At 42.9% G+C, this 17,285-nt stretch overlaps 1 protein-coding gene across 1 annotated transcript in view; it reads right to left on the bottom strand.

Annotated features, from left to right (window-relative positions):
* Positions 1-448: 448 nt before the first annotated feature.
* The window catches only part of GABRP (gamma-aminobutyric acid type A receptor subunit pi), a 33,291-nt gene continuing 16,454 nt past the window's right edge, over positions 449-17,285 (bottom strand). The window contains exons 4-10 of the mRNA XM_067566454.1: positions 14,394-14,461; positions 10,126-10,343; positions 9,296-9,378; positions 5,525-5,662; positions 3,179-3,331; positions 2,258-2,451; positions 449-1,157 (exon numbers count right to left, since the gene is read on the bottom strand). Of these exons, the coding sequence (XP_067422555.1) occupies positions 855-1,157; positions 2,258-2,451; positions 3,179-3,331; positions 5,525-5,662; positions 9,296-9,378; positions 10,126-10,343; positions 14,394-14,461 (1,157 nt within the window). The 3' untranslated portion in view covers positions 449-854. The remainder of the gene's footprint in view (positions 1,158-2,257; positions 2,452-3,178; positions 3,332-5,524; positions 5,663-9,295; positions 9,379-10,125; positions 10,344-14,393; positions 14,462-17,285) is intronic.

Genomic DNA, 17,285 nt, shown 5'->3' with positions numbered 1-17,285 from the left:
ACATTAGGGGAGCATTTTTTTTTAAAGCAGGAAGAAAGAAATCGTACTGAGATTAAACATGTGTATGATTTACTGGTTGTGCTGTTTGGTCTTCTATTCAAGAACAGAAACAAGTGCAGTATTAGTAAACTTACTAATTTTTAAAATGAAAGATAAGGAATGGTTTTCAAAGGGGGTGGAAGCTGGCCTTTAAAATTACCCTCCCCAACCTTGTTTGGGCAATCCATTTTTCAAATGGATTTACTGTTACATGAAGAAGCCATTTTTGTGCACACAAATGGGATCAGCATTTGCAACTGCACCATTATGACCCTAATTGCATCCACACATCCATTGTGTGTATGTGCAACTCTGCATTTTTCATATAAAAATAGACATCAGAAAAAGGCTTGCTTAAAAGTTGGCGCACACAATATTTGGAATGCAATTTTACAAGCAAAATCTCAGATTTATTTGCCTTCCCGTACAATTTGTGAAGCAGGAATGGTCAAGGGTAATAAAAGCTAAATCAGGATTGCCATCGGGATGCATAGCATTCTATGAACAGAAAAGTGGCTGAATCACAACTACAGTCTTGCACACACGTATTAAAAAGAAACTCAAGACAAGGAGTAGTATAAAATGCTGGTTACAGACCAATAAGAAGGGTTCACTGGCTATATTCCTTGTCCCCAAAGTTCTGAGAAGTGCAGCTCCTTCTATGAGCTGTGGAAGATCTGCCTTTCTTTCCGGGATAATTTTAATGTGGTGGAATTAGCTCGGTGAGTTTTCTGTCTATTAAGGGGCATCAAGGAATAAAGTTGAGTTGGTCCCAACTGATCTTCTGAAGTGTGATAATGAAGAGGTGTCATTTTCTAAAAATACAGGTAGTAAGCCCAGTAAACCACATTGACCAGCATGAAAAACAAAGGAAAAAGTAACTTTGAGTAATGGTCAACATTGCTGGGATTCTGAATTGTGAAATAGCTGATGATCCTGTGTATTTTGTTTCTCAAGGCAAACCTAATTTTGTCACGGGTTTTCATGGTCAGGTCAGCATAGTCAACATTATCGCCGGAAATCTCAATGCTGGCGAAACTTATGTTCTGCTTATAACTGGTGATCGAGCTATTGAAGATGTTAGTGATGTTGACTTCTTCAGTTTCTTTGATAGTTCCCTAGGAGACGATAAAGCACAGTTAGAATTAGGTGATGTGATTTGGACACACGTAATGCACTGGCTAAGTGTGTCATATCCTCCTGTGTTGGTTGCTCCATACAGAAGATAAGAGACTACACACAGCTCTCAACTAAGGGAGTTACTCTTTTAGATTAGAGCCCTGTGCTTTGGACCTGAAGGGTCTATCACTGTTGATGCTGGGGTTGTTACATGCAAAACTTAAACATTCAGTAAGTGTCATCTTCTGGATCCCGGCAGCATTTCCTGAAGGACCAAGATATTCCTTTGCACGTCTCCATTCTAAGCAATGAGCCAGTCCAATCCTGCTTATCTTATAAAATCAACTGGGTGCACAGCATAAGGCTGCAGGATGTAGATCAATAGGAAAGAAAAGCCGATGGAGGCTTCATGTTGCAACATGCAGTCCTCCACCATGGTCATGGCGGTCTTCCCCACTGACATAATGCTTTGGCTTGGCACAGTTACTCACCAAACTTTGCCAGCAGCCATCAAGAAAGTTTCTTCTGGCTATTAACATACATCTATACAACCAATGAACACAGTCAGATTTGTTAGGATTAGTAGCACCCCAGTGATGCCAGACTCTGGCACCATGGCAATGGGCCAGTGTTTTGCGAGGCTGTGAGAGTTGTATATATCATTACTTAATGGGTACAGGAACAAGAGAGAGAGACTAATGCTCCTCTTATTCTTTCACCAACAGGAAGACTTCCTCTAGTTCATTCTTCATTGGACCAACTACTGCTGACTCAATCCTGGTCTACACTTACTGGGTGATTCGGCGGCAGTTGACGAGAGTTATGCAAGCTACTCTGAGTAGCTCCTGTCGACTGCTGTGCTTCCCTTCTGCGCGGCGTCTTCACTGCACTGCGCCAATGGGAACTGCCTTCCCGTCGATGCAGCGCTACGCCACTTGAGGGGGTGGTTTTACTGCGTCGACTTCTGGATCGACTGAGCAGGTCTTCACTGACCACTAAGTTGATCCAGATAGGTCGATCTGATGGTGGCAACTTTGCCGCTGTCAGTATAGACATACCCTCAACATAACCTTGCTCATTAAGGCAGCTCTGTACATACCTTTTGATGCTCTTTAGCTGCACATTTTTGTGATAAGCTATAGTGAGCAATTGCATATTCCACCAGAGCACCAAAAATGAAGCTGAAGCAGATGCCAAGATAAACATCAATGGCCTTTATGAAGCAGTTAGTTTTAGATAGCGAGGTCCGGGAACCAATCATCAGAGTTGTCATCGACAGCACAGTTGTGACTCCTGTAAGGCAGAGAAGAAAATATTTTCATATACAACGGAAAAGCATTTCACCTACACTTCAGGAAACACAGGGTCTGGTTCTCTTACCCATAGGATAGTCCTTTAGACCAAGGCCTAGTGGGTATAACACACTACCAATTCCAAATCCTCCATTGACTTACAGCACTGGTAGCACTTCCTACCACTTTGTACAGATAGAGGAAGCAGAGTATTCAGCATTCCCACCCAGGGAATCCACTGAGGAAGAGAAGCTTCTTCCCCATGGATGCTGGAGTGTATCAGTCCCTCTGCACTGCTCTTTTCCCTTCTCCTGGACTGTCTTCTTACCCTTAGCTGGTACAAATGTCCCTCTCTGGGGGAGGTGCAGAACCTAAGTTATGTGACTTCCTGCAATATTAACTCAGGTGCAGATATCCTGATAGATGGAGGGGAGTCTGAAATAGAGAGCAGGTGTACCTCATGTCCTGGATCGCATTGGAGCTGTAGCCATGCAGCGATCTGGTAGGGATGACGGCAGTGTTCCAATAGAACGTACTCCTCCACCCTCCAGGCTCCTAATCTGGCTCTTCTCCACATGCCAAAGCCAAAGGGCAACCAGGCCCTTTGTATTTGTCATTCTCCATTTCCATGCTCATCTGAGAAAAGCTGGTATTTGGCTGTTCTTCAGTAGCACACTGCCCACTCTCGCACGTATGCCTCAAGTACCCTTCCCCCGGCAGCAGCTCACCAATGCAGGTTCTTGCAGGAACTGAATCCAGGGTGATCCAAAAAGAAACCCAGGACAAGATGACGAGCAGAGTGGAAGGAACATAGGTCTCCAAAATGAAGTAAAGGATATTTCTTCGCAGCTCAAAGTGCAGTATCAATCTAGGGTAGTTGCCTGTTGAGAAAACCGAAGACACATGCCATGAAAGCAAGCTTTCCATAGAGAGTTTGGTTAGGATTCAAGCACAGCATAGGCCAGATGTGAACCAGGACCACTACAGTGAAGTCACTGGAGTGACATCAAGATATGTCAGCAGAGGGGATGACCTCTCTTGCCTTTTTATTCATTTCATATTTCCTAAACAAAACTAATGTGCGTTGTAAGTTCATTAACAATGTACAGTGAGCAGAAGATATTTAAAACAATATACATCTCACTAAGGACTCCCCAGCTAATTATTTACAGGCAATATTCCACACTATTGCCCTAACAAAGCCTGGAGACAGGTTGATGCCTTCATTTAATCTCTAACAAGCAGCACAGAATTTTTTTCCCAAGTAAGCATTTTAAAGGGAGTTTGTCAGGTTAAAATGCTGATCCAATACCCACTGAAGTCATTGGGAGTTTTTCCACTGAAGCAAGGGGCCTTTGGATCAGGCCCATAAATAGCACCCCACTCTGTTAACATTACAGGAATTTTAAAATCTAATTTATGTATTGCAATTCTGGCTGTTTGATGACTGCTTGCATCTCTCGTCACTTATCCTATGAAATCAGATTAACCCACTGCACTTTAGCATCTAGTCAATTTCACTATCAGTTCCTCATGCAGCTAGCTCAGGGCCGTAGTGCTTGGCCTGCAGACATGATGTGGTGATGGATATTTGGTGCTTCAGAACATTTTCCTTTGGCGTGTAAAACACAAAATGGAAGGAAACATGTCTAATAACCTTGCGGTGTGTGAAAGCTTCTCTCTCACACAATCTGTATTTCAGGCCAAATTAGACCTGACAATGTCTCCAAGAGTGAACAGAACATGAACTTTGCCTTATTCCTCTCTATGGGCCACTCCTCAGCTGGTATAAATTGATATAGCTACATGGACCTTCAGTGGAGCCACACTGATTTACATCTGCTAAGGATCTGCCCCATAATATCTTACAGCCAGATTAACCTGTTACAATGCTTCCGACATCAGTATGTGCGTCTAAGTTTTCTACTTTAAACAGCAAGGGTGGTGGCCAGTTGGCCTTGTAACTTAGCAATAGCCCATTGAAACCTGATCTCAGATTGCTACTTCTTAGGCTGAGAGGAGGTGGGAGCATCACAGGGTTGATGTTCTCAACCTTGGAAGGCCAACAGGGAAAAGGGACTGCTTTGTGTTATTGCAGTTGGATGTAACATTGATTTCTCACTCCAGCTCTCTGCTATGTACCATAGAACTGGTGCAGCATATGTCTGCAATATGATTAAATACAATATATATTATAACCACTAGAGGTCTCTGTATGCTGCATAGAATTCCAGACTGGATGTAATTGGTAGTCAATGAGATACAAAAACTGGAATGAAGTTGTATGGAAGCTCACATGTTGGCCTGTAGCTGTTTTCTTAAATAAACACCTCTTGTTTAAGACAGACCGCGTTGCCATATATCTTGACAAGGCCAGTTTATAGCTTGTCATGAACCTGGATGTTTAAAACCTTTGATTCTTTGCTGCACGGTCCCTACCCCAAGTCCTGGTTCATATAGAAAATCTGGTCACCCTGAGGAAGATTGCTCCTGCTCCTCACATTATCTCTGACACTAGGAAAGGATGTTTAAACCAGCTGGTAATGAGAAATACATTCCCATCGTATCAAGACAGATCTGTCTTTTGGAAACAAATTAATATAAAATAAACTAGTTTTGATTCTGGTTACTTAAAATGTTGCCTGGAATGTTGAATGCAATATTTATAGTTTGCAAACATAGAAAGCACAATCTAGGTTTTTGTGACAATAGAAATACATCAAGTGGATTTCAGGCACATGAGAAATCCGTATTTCCCATGGCAGTTACAGAACATCTTGAATGGGAATAATGATATTTACCTCCCTTCATAAAGCAGCTTGAGATCTACCATTCAAAAGCACAATACAAGACTTAGGTATTATTATTATTTAACACCTAAGTAACATATCACCTATTCTGATAGAAGAAATTTTACTGTTTACTTGTTTCCAGTGGGACTAGGAACTGCTAGTGATCTCACTACTCAGATCCTCTTGGCTTGAATGACATTGCTGCGTAGAATAGAAGGAGAAAAATTATACATGCTTGTGAGAGACACATGTTCTTCCACCAGTCCCATCTCCCTGCTTTACCTGTTTCCTGCTGCGACCTTGCAACTAGAGTGTAATAACGTTCCACAGTGTACTGAGAGAGACGCAACTTTTCCAGGCCACGAACTGAATCGTTTCCGCTAAACCAAGTGAAAACTATGTCGTTTCCATCATATCCCCCTACAGAGAACATAAAGCACCATATTACTGTAATGAACCAGCTAGTGCGTGTGTGATATACTACTTTCTACTGGACAGAATCAGAAATACTCAGATATGGTGTCACAAGCAATGAGATTCCGAGGTAGCTACAGGTTTTGTTTTATAGGTATAATTACTTTAAACTGTTGGTGAAAGTGGTTGTTATTAAATTAGCCATATTTTTATTCTGATGGATCAAATTTAGATTGAAAATAGGTTGCATGGACCTTATTCTTCAGAGCCTCATGCAATCATTTACACTTGCTTAAGATGGGTGTAAGACTCTGCCAGTGTTGTAAAGGAGTGGAGAATTCTGATCCAGTAGCATTTTACACTCACATTGCCCAGCTACACATGTTGACAGAGCATGCAAGGCAGTGGAGAGTCAGCTCCTATTTTGTATCATTTGCACACAGTATTTTGTTTTTAAAAAAAATATTCCAACATTTAAAAAAAAAGACTCAAATCCTTCTCAGCTCTCATTTAATTGCAAGTTGTGATCCAGGTGAGTAACTGAAATTAACAAGCCTTGGGTATAATTACTTCAGCCATCTGGGGTTACTAGGGATGAAAATGATGAAAGAAGTACGGCCTTCATCCCCAACCCTTCCCTGTTCTAGAATCAAATCTGATTAGACCCTTTTGGAACATTCTGAGACATTAGGATCTGAATCTTTTCTCCTTCAGCATTCTGGTTGCGATCAGAACGGAAACTGCTAAACTATTACAAACTCCCATGACTGGAAGCAGGACAGTTAGAAATCTTAGGAGTGTGGCTGTCTTAACAAAATGGCCCTCTCATTTATGCACACTTCAGAAGTACTTTGAACAATCATCTAAACACCTGGGAGCTTATCAACCTTGAATTGGACAATTCAAATATTTGGAGGTTCATTTAATCAGGGCCACCATTGATTTTGAAGTACAACTCCCACTGAAGACAATGGGTCCAGACCAGATCTTCAGCTGTGTAAGTCAACATAGTTCCACTGGCTTCAGCAAGGCCTCCCCAATTTACATCAACTGAGAATCTGGCCCTAGAAGTTTAAACGATAGCATAACATGACCTCAAGTTGAAGTGAGTAATCTTTTCGATAACTTGACATTGCTACTCCCTCACCAAACAGCTCAAAAAACTCATATTAGTGAGCAAGCCCATTATCTCATTCATTTGATTCTTTTAATTAAATGTCTGTCTGAAAAATGACTAGTGACACTGGTACGCCAATGAACACCAGTTCATGCCTAGTAGGAAAATAACCACGCTTCCAACTGTATTGTTTATCTAATTGTATTTTCTATTAGACACAAATTACTGGAGCATGCATCTGATGTACTCATAAATTATGCACACAGGTTCTGAATCCCTGCATGCAAACCCCAATCATGTGACTTTTCAAAGTTTCAGGACAGTTTTGTAATAACAGCAATTGCAGTTACTTAGGGAAACTTCATAATAAATGACAGGTTGTTGTTAATTCATCTAGCATTTATTTAAGTAGCATTAATTCCAGGGATTTATCTTAATGAAATCTCCAGTTGGCAATATGCAAGTAATTTCACTGGAATTATACAGCAACTGAGCAGGACGTAAAGCCCAATTACTTTTAAAAAAGTCTGAAGCCAGCTACGCTTTTAAAGAAGAGGCCAATCATTATTTCAGGTGCTATTCTTTGTAATAAAGTTAATCATGGTGAACTAATATGATTTTAATGTGAAAATAATATGCGCTTCCATAGGAGCTCCATTCTAGAAGCTGGCAAGTCAAACCTGGTCTTTAAATAATGAGATTTCAGGCATTTATTTTTGTGACTTGAAATGGGAGACGGCTGCAGCTTTGCTTCAGGGAGACCCAAGATCGGAGCCAAGAAAAGCTCCGTCGTTTCTGATGGACTTCTGTGTGATGGGGAGAGTGTGTCACTTCACCTGGAGCACAGGACAGAGACCCTGCTACACTGCTGAATTTAAGAAACAGACCTAGAGGGAGCAGGAGATGAGTTCTCAGGGTGCTCAGTTTGAGGCAGGGAGTTCAGAGTCTTGTGTGTTTAAAAGTCCCTGAAAATAGAGCGCCCATTAGAGGCTGGGTGGGTGGGAGCTCCCTTCCTCTCCCTCTTGTCCCTGCAGGAGGTGAGGAATTTTGGCAAGATCTTCTTTTTTTGCATTGAGATTTCATGAGCGCTGCATCCAAAGGGATTCTGCCCCAGAGGAGCAGCAGTGTCTGGATGTGTGGACTGCTGAGAAGGAAGCCTGCCTACAGATGGATGGAATGGTGGGGGAATTATCTGACCTCTGCTCAGCATCTGGAGCAGAGATCTCCTCTCCTGAAAGTGTTGGTGAAACTTCTCTCTCTGGCAACGACTGTTGGGTTTTCTGTGCATTGTCTGTTGTCAGTAAATGGCCAGCATTGCAATATCCCGGCCTTTGAGTTTCAGTAAGCAAGAGCCTTGCTCACTGACTATCACTGATCTTGCAATGTCCTGCAGCCAGGAGTCCCAGTGAGGGCCACCGGGGGTTTCTGTGCACAGAGGACTTGCAGGAATGGGTTCCCATGCTTGCCATCATTTATGTTACTGTAACAAAGGGCACAGATGGGAAAGCTTGCACTGTGTCTACCTGTGCTAGGACTGGCTCTAGCTTCAGCTCACCAATGTCACAGGTAATACACATTTCCTGAATTCAGCTCTTGCTCCTACTAAAAACAAACTCTCTCTGCTTTCAAAATAACATAAGTGGTTTAGTTCAAGTGAAAGATGCTGGACTGAGGGCCCTAGTGACTAAAGTGCACTGTTTATTCCCAGAGAAGTAGTGCAAGCAACAGTGCAAACCATACAATCAAAGGTACTAGTTAATTGTGGATTTAGTACTTTTTTGTAGAATGTGGACATGTGTCCATTAGCACCCAGAGCACGATTATCACCAACTCATTGCATTTGCTTGTTTCATCAATAACTGACAGACCTATTAAGATGGGAAGCCATCAGGTCAGCAATGAACCCTGCAGAGCCAAATTCTGTTTTAGCCACAATCCATGCAATCCCACCTCGTGTCTAATTTTCACGAGTGTGCACATCTGACTCGTGCAAGTTTGCTGTCCAATGCATGCATTGAAGATGGAGATTTCTGCACGTACAAACACAAACTTGAACTGCGTGTGTGAATGGGGTGCAGCATGGGTGATAACTGAGTACACTCTTTTGAGAATTCAGGCCCTAATATCCACCTACTGTACCAAGGCTGGCGCTAAGGAAGGAGTGTGCTCAAAAGGAGGTGATCTTAGAGAAAGCGAGTATAATTTACCTCTATGTGAAGGACTGAAATATCTGCTGACTGTTTGGGGGAAGGTGGTGTTACCATTCTGACTTCTGTAAAGTGGGACTAGGGACCATGAGGACAGGCACCTTATAAACCATGGAATAACAATCATTTACATTTGAAGAATTAAGTTGAATTGTTTTCTTCTGAAAAGTTTCTGTATTTGCAGGAATAAAAGCACATTTTAAGAGGCTGTTGTGGCTGAAACCAAATATTGGAGACGGACACCTACATATGAGTAAACAGATTCAAAATGAGCCAAGCAAATATTCTCAGGCATCTGTAGAATGTTATACTTACAGCTTTCCAGCTGCAGTTTACACATTTGCGTGTCCATGGGATATTTTGACAAATCCATGTTACATGCAACAGTAGTAGTGATTCTACACAGGGAGAAAGAGTTCAGAAGCTGTACAATAAAAACATTCAATGTCTATTTTTCAGAGTAAACTACAGACCCCAAAGACTCTGATCAGGCTTTCTGAATAGAGTTCTGACTTCTGAAATCAATGCACTAATACACCAGAGAAGTTGCATTCCAAGGTATGAATTCTGAGCTCAGTTATACTAATGTAGTCTAAGTCAGTGGAGGTAGAGTGACTCAGGATTTACATTGGTGTAAGAGAGCACAGTTTGGCCCTGTGAGCATGGGAGATTTATGGGGAAATGACACACTTGGTTTAACTGAAGATCTATGTGCTCTGTGATACCTACAGATCACCACTGGCTGGCACTGATTAAGCAAGCAACAAGCCAAGACTTCTGGTTTTCTGCTAAACTTTGTTCATTTTGTTGCCTCCTCCTCTCACTTTTTTCCCAGCCCACTTGACTGTTTCTACCTGCCATCTCCTGTCTGTCACTTAAACTGTAATCTCCCTAGCCAAGGACTGTCTTCTATGTTACTGGTCTGTACAGCACTTAACTCAAGGGGGATTGATCCTTGACTGGAGTTCCCAGGCGCTAATGCAATACAAATAACACCTGATGATAACTGCACTGGCTGCGAGGAATGTGTGACTGCGAAAAGGAGCAATAAAATTACGCTAAGATCTGAAAAATCATGTCTGATCCATTCTGATCCCATGCGGTTTTAGTAATCTGTTCTCCACCCCCACCAGTACGTGATTTACCTTAATGCATACAAGATGGTGCCATTGGAGAATAATCTTATAAGACGATTCCCCATGGTAACGTCATGCAGGAAAGACCGTTTAGACTCCACGATATACGTGTCTGGCACCCAGAGCAATTCCACTAGACGAGCATCGAGAGTGAAGCTCTTGTTACCATGAAAAACCAGGCGGGGGTCCATCCAGCGCTGCCGCAGGTATATTGTAGCAGTGTAGTCCTGAAGGAGAAAGGCAGGCATGAGAAGACAAGAACGTTTACAAGGCACTGGTGTCCACCTTCTTTGTCAAAAACTTATTAATTAGACTCAGGCGTAGTCTTCACAAACGCTGTGTGTGTGTGCGAGAGAGAGAGAGAGAGAGAAAGAAATTCTTTTTTGCTACTGCATCCAGATCACTGGTCATTTTTCCAAAAAGATAGAGCCATAGCATTACATGTAGGGCATGTAACACACCAAAACTCAGCTCAGAATCCACAGGCCAAAGCTGGTAGACTTGAATTCTAAACTTAGTTTCCGCTGTTTGCCTGACGTTTTTCATGTACTCATACCTAAAAATCAATAATAATCATAACGCTTAGTCTTATACTGTGCTTTGCACTCCTAAACCTTAACGCCCTTTAAGTAAGTAAGTATTAAGGGGGATAAGTATGACAATCCCCACCTAAGAAAACAGAGAAGCAGAGAGGTTGACTGGCTTAGAATCATAGAATCATAGAATATTAGAGTTGGAAGGGACCTCAGGAGGTCATCTAGTCCAACCCCCTGCTCAAAGCAGGACTAACCTCAGCTATATCATCCCAACCAGGGCTTTGTCAAGCCTCAGCTTAAAAACCTGTAAGGATGGAGATTCCACCACCTCCCTAGGTAACCCATTCCAATGCTTCACCACCCTCCTAGTAAAAAACTTTTTCCTAATGTCCAACCTAGACCTCCCCCTGCAACTTGAGACCGTTGCTCCTTGTTCTGTCATCTGCCACCACCGAGAACAGCCTAGCCCCATCCTCCCTAGAACCCCCTTTCAGGTAGTTAAAAGCCGCTATCAAATCCCCCCTCACTCTTCTCTTTTGCAGACTAAACAAGCCCAGTTCCCTCAGCCTCTCCTCATAAGTCCTGTGCTCCAGCCCCCTAATCATTTTGGTTGCCCTCCGCTGCACTCTCTCCAAATTGTCCACATCTTTTTTGTAGTGGGGGGCCCAAAACTGGACACAGTATTCTAAATGCGGCCTCACCAATGCCGAATAGAGGGGAATAATCACTTCCCGTGACCTGCTGGCCATGCCCCTCCTAATGCAGCCCAATATTCCATTAGCCTTCTTGACAACCAGGGCACACTGCTGACTCATATCCAGCTTTTTATCCACCGTTACCCCCAGGTCCTTTTCTGCAGAGCTGCTGCCCATCTCGTCGGTCCCCAGTCTATAGCTGTGCATGGGATTCTTCCTTCCTAAGTGGAGGACTCTGCACTTGTCCTTGTTGAACCTCATTAGATTTCTTTTGGCCCAATCCTCCAGTTTGTTTAGGTCACTCTGTATCCTATCCCTACCTTGCAGGGTATCTACCACTCCCCCCAGCTTAGTGTCGTCCGCAAACTTGCTGAGGGTGCAATCTACCCCATCCTCCAGATCATTAATAAAGATGTTGAACAAAACCGGCCCCAGGACCGACCCCTGGGGAACTCCGCTTGTGACCGGTTGCCAGCTAGACATGGAGCCATTGATCACTACTCGTTGAGCCCTATGCTCTAGCCAGTTCACTATCCATTTTATAGTCCATTCATCCAACCCATACTTCTTTAACTTGCTGATAAGAATACTGTGAGAAACCGTATCAAAAGCTTTGCTAAAGTCAAGGTATATCACATCCACCGCCTTCCCCACATCCACAGAGCCAGTCACCTCATCATAGAAAGCAATCAGGTTGGTCAGGCATGACTTTCCCTTGGTGAATCCGTGTTGACTGTTCCTGATCACCTTCCTCTCTTCCAAGTGCCTTAAAATGGATTCCTTAAGGACCTGCTCCATGATCTTTCCAGGGATTGAGGTGAGGCTGACCGGTCTGTAGTTCCCCGGATCCTCTTTCCTCCCTTTTTTGAAGATGGGCACTATATTTGCTTTTTTCCAGTCCTCAGGGACCTCCCCCTGCTTACTCAAGGCCAAACATCAATGACATACTTCTTAAAACTTAGCCATGAAATAGTTTCCAGTATGGGAAAAATAAATATGTAACCTACATATGAATATAATATATATATTATATAATACCTGCTCTCCCTGTATTAGGCTAAGTAAATACAACTGCATTGGTGTTTCACCAGAGCCAAAAGTCCAAGAGCAAACATTCACTTGCATTGACACTATTCACCCTATTGAAAACTTCTCATTTGTGTAAGACCTGGAAGGCAACCATGCAAGAGAAGGAAATACTATGCAGGTTACTCAGTGGTGGTGAGAAGAGTAATAGAGTTCTTTGGGAGGGTCATGTAGCTCATGAGTAATGGAAATAAGCAGGACCATGAGTGAGCCATGCCAGTTGTCCTGTACAATGTTTGTTCCCTTCATTCACTATTAGGAGCTATATTCAGACCACTCAGACTGGGGTGGGTGGGAGGTGGGAGTTGCTTAGAGAAGGGTATTTTGGGGGGTGACGTTTAAGAAATGTAAGAAAATAACATGCTATTTAAGCCAAATACTGCAGGAGTCAAAGCTCATCGTGCTACTCTTCTCAGTCAGTCAGGGACCAGGTGATGCTATGGGGCTGAAGTTTTAGGTAGGTGATTCGAAAAGTAAGATCTTACCAACTTTGGTCATTAAAGGTCTCACAGCACATTTTGCAAGAGTAGGAGTGTTAAAATTCTAGTGTCCTGGTCCAATTCCAACTTGGTTAGCGATAACAAGCCTGCCTAAAATCCCCCAGCAGTTTCAAGTGGATGAAGTATATTTTAGTGCTCTCATGATAAAAGAAGAAATAGGGATAGTTGTAATGGATACAAACACAATTATTTACTGAGCCTCCTGAGCATGTACAGGACTTTGTAGCAATCATTGGCACTCTAGTTTGCAGGTGAACTAAATGCAGCCTTAGAGATTGTGAAGTGTTGCTGCGCACTGCTATATAGCAGCAATGCTCCAGCCCAGACATGGCTGCATTTTAGTGGCAGATGAATCAATTCCCTTATGTTCAATAGATGGTTTGTAAAATCCTTAGGTATGAAAGGTGCTAAATAAATTATGTTATCGTCGCTCTTCAGATTTGATTCTCAGACTGTTGGTCGGGGGCTGGGGGAGGGGAGTAAGTTCTGATCCATAAATTAAGTGATGATTGAAATGATTCACTGTTAGGAGTTTCAATATCATGAATTATTAATACCGGTGATGAAGGGAAAAACTTCTGGGTCATTTCAATTATTTATCTAGCCATAGAGTATGTTTCTATAATGTTCTCTTTGACACCAGGGGAATTTAGGTGAAATGGGTAGGAAATACATGCTAATTTACAAGGGTTGGGAGACCAGACTCATGATGAAGGTTTCCCTTTATATTTTCCCTTGGGGTGATGGTCCTTCAAGCCCTCTGAACACCACGGATTCTGCTCAGCTTTAATCCACTTTACACCCCTGTAATCTTAAAGCTAAAGATGAGGACTGGAGGTGTTCTTCTGGAGCAACATGCATTGTCATCCCTAAGCCTGCTCGAGGGAACTCTGCAAGGAAACAGAAGGGGAGATGAAATGCTACAACAGCTGCAGCCCAAGGCGAAGACCTTCCATTGTGAATAACAACTTTGCATGCCGCCATTTTTGGTGCCCAGGTTGAGACCCCTCAAAAGGGACTGACTTTCAGGATGTGCTGAGCTCCTGCCTTCTGACCGTTAGCCCCCTGTGAGCTGTCTCTGTCTCTGACTCAGTCCTTATAGCCCCTCAGCTGTAGCATTGGAGGGCTTCATAATCATGAATGGATTTGATCCTCACAACAGCCTTGTGAGCGAGGGAAGTGCTATTAGGCAGCCAATTCCCATGGAAAGGGAGTTAGATGTGTAAATACTTTGAGGATTCGGTCCCAAAAGATTATCTGGGCCCAAGGTCACAGGAAGTCTGTAGCTGAACTGGGAATTGCCACTCTGGGCCCCGCAGAACATAAGTACCTAATATCTTTAGTCACTCTTGGACACGTTGGCCAGGGTCTCCAACACTGATGTCTCAAACCCCCTCCAGAGCACCAGAGCCAAACTAGTCCCTTTCTCCTCAGTACGTAATTGGGACTGAGTCACTTACCATGTCACTCTCAGATATGCTTGAAATACTTGCAACATCCAGGCTCAATGCTATTTGAACAGGTTTTCCTAGGGAGGGGAGAAGTGCTTAGATTAGAGAGAAGCAAAGGGTGAAGGTAACGCTGTGTTTTTAGTAACCTAATAAATGGATACTTAGAATTCTGTGTGGAATGTTCATTTCACTCAATTGAGCATCACACATAGGCAGTCTTGCCAAAGTTAGATTTTAAAAAAATGATTTTGATGTATAATATCAATGTTTAATTTTAAGCTTTTTTAGATTCTTATCTAGCTATTTAAACTTTCACACTTGTGAGGAACTATGAGGAGGTCAGACAATAATTATTTAATGACAGTAGCCACAAATTCAAAAAGTTAAATCTTTGTAACCATTAAAACACAAATTGTCAACATCACGTGTCAAAATATATAAAGTAAATAGCCTTATATCAAACTCTAATAAGTTCTCAAGCAGCATTTGCCTATCTGTCAATTTTGATTATTATTGATGGAAATATTTTTTCATCAGTTTGTACATGTATGGTGCAATCAACATTTACCTATAATCTAATCCATCCAAGCCTACATACCTTGGTACATAGCTGCATTTACACCTCTGGATTGCAGTGCAGACAGGCCCTCATGACAGAGACCTGATCTAGGGACCCTTCCAACTGTCCCACACAGAGTCTGACCTCCCCATCCCTGAGTGCTGAGCACACCCAAGAACTTGCTGAACGGGATCTAAAGAAATCTTTTACAGCGAATGAGAGCCGTGTCCCAGTAAGCCATTGTTTGGCAGCCGTCCGCCAGCATAATAGGGTTTGTTTTAATGTGGCCACCTCCGTGCTCCTCTTAAATTGCAGTTGCACAGAGGACAGAGTGCTGCAAGATGCAAGGGAAGTATACTGGAATATCGGTTTGCTTTATGGAGAAAAGATGTATGTTCTCCTTTGCACACTCAGCTGTGGAAATCTGCTCTCTGCCACCTGGGGTACGGCCCAATTGTCCCTGTCACTTCACTGAGTGCAGAGACATCCGATGGCCAGAATGGATAGAAGGGGAATTCCCAGCTCTCTGCCATTGTCCCTTGTTTGCCCAAGCCTCTCAGCAGATGCACCTTAGGAGGGTGTGGGCTAGGTGCAGGGCTGGATAGAGAGGCTGCTGTCTGGGCCACAGTTCCCTGCCCCCCAGGAAATCTCTGTGTAAAACAACGTTATCCTCATGTGCTGTCCCTCCAGAAGCAGAGCACAATGAAACCCTCCTCCTTCCCCTCGAAGGGTGGCTTGGGTGGTCCAACAGCCAGAGGCGACACTGCTCTATGGGGAGCATGAGTTGCGGTGCCAATGGAGTCAAGAAGATTTGTTGGAGGCCAAACCTCTGCCATTTTTGTAGGGGTGGAAGAAAGCTGTCCACTTAGGAGAACAATGACATCAGAACTTGTGGAGTTTCTTGTCCCCCATGCAAGTGTTTCCCAAGTCAGGAAATGGGCCATACTGGGTTTTTTTCCCACCAACTGCCCCCCAAATAAAAATGCAGTTAGCAGATTTTGGTACATGTGGGGCAAAATTCTCCTCAGCGCACAACACCCACATGAGGCGACAAAGCAGGTCTCATCGGTGCTTAGGTTGACCCTTTGTGAAGTTCACCCCAGCACCCGTAAAGCAATACCCACAGAGAACAGCAGCTCACCCCAGCAGTTCATTCCAGCACCTGTAAAGCAATATCCTCTGAGAACAGCAGTTAGCGAGAAAGGTGATAGATTGTCAGCAAGTAAAACAAATGACAAAATGGAGGCAAAGTATACCCTTTCACCCGGTTGTCACACCCACCATTTTACATTCAAGGAACCACATATCTTGGTAGGGTTGCTGCCTCTTTTCTAGCGCTGATGCTAGAATTCACCACAAGAGGGCAGCTCCACCCTAGGAAATGTCAGAAGATGTTAGTATATGTCAGTTTATATTTTTCCTCTTTTTATTTAAATAAGGGTAAACAAGAGGAAGATCAAATCCCTTCAATATAGTAGCAAATAAACGGCACAGTAACATATTAGACCATCTTCTTCATAACACACAGATCACAAACAGTCATATACATTGGGTCCAAATCCTCCATTCCCATTGGTTTCAGTGGGGATTTGATGCTTAAGGAATGCAGAATTGAGCCCTAGGACCACAGGGACCTGATCCTGATTGGTGCTGAGCACCCACAAATTCCATTGAAATCAACAGGATTTTCAGGTGCTCAGCATGTTCCAGGATCAGGCCCTATGTCCCTAGCTATGTAATCAACGTGTAATTTTTCTCCCATCTGACTTGCTCAGGCCTATATATCTTGCCATGTTAAAATGAAGAACAGTTTGAGTTGAAGCAACCCACTTTCTAAAAGTCAATTAGGTTTAACAAGAATTTTTATCAATAATTCATGTTTTGTATTTGCCTAATAAGATTTCAAGTTGCAAAAAGTACAATTTTCAAAAGTGCCTAAGTGATTTAGGAGCTAGGTCCCATTTTCAAAAGCGAGTTAGGCACTTAGAGCCAGGGTTCTGAAATTTTGTACCCAGCATGTTATGGACTTGTGCTGACATCAGCTTGCATGCATTTAAACCTCTCTTTTGTGTTTTATAACCATCTCCTATGGGACAAATTCCAATGAAGAGCTCATATTAGTCCACAATACCAGATTATTCATTATTCTGTGTAACTCCACTACTGTAGAGATTCATTACCACAGGAGGAAGAGAAAGAGAGAGAAGCTAAGAAGTGTAAGACAAAGCCAATGTACACCAGCTATATTACATGGCATAGGGGTCGTAATCAGATTGCATGAGGGATGGTGATCTGCATTTCACAAGATGTCCAGACATGTTCTGTGCACTGAGAAAGCTGCT

Source organism: Emydura macquarii, unplaced genomic scaffold (genome assembly GCF_026122565.2).
Source record: "Emydura macquarii macquarii isolate MOO-44397 ecotype Brisbane River unplaced genomic scaffold, CSIRO-AGI_Emac_v2 contig_2768, whole genome shotgun sequence".
Classification (NCBI taxonomy): domain Eukaryota; kingdom Metazoa; phylum Chordata; order Testudines; family Chelidae; genus Emydura; species Emydura macquarii.
This window is presented reverse-complemented; position numbering and strand designations above follow the sequence as displayed.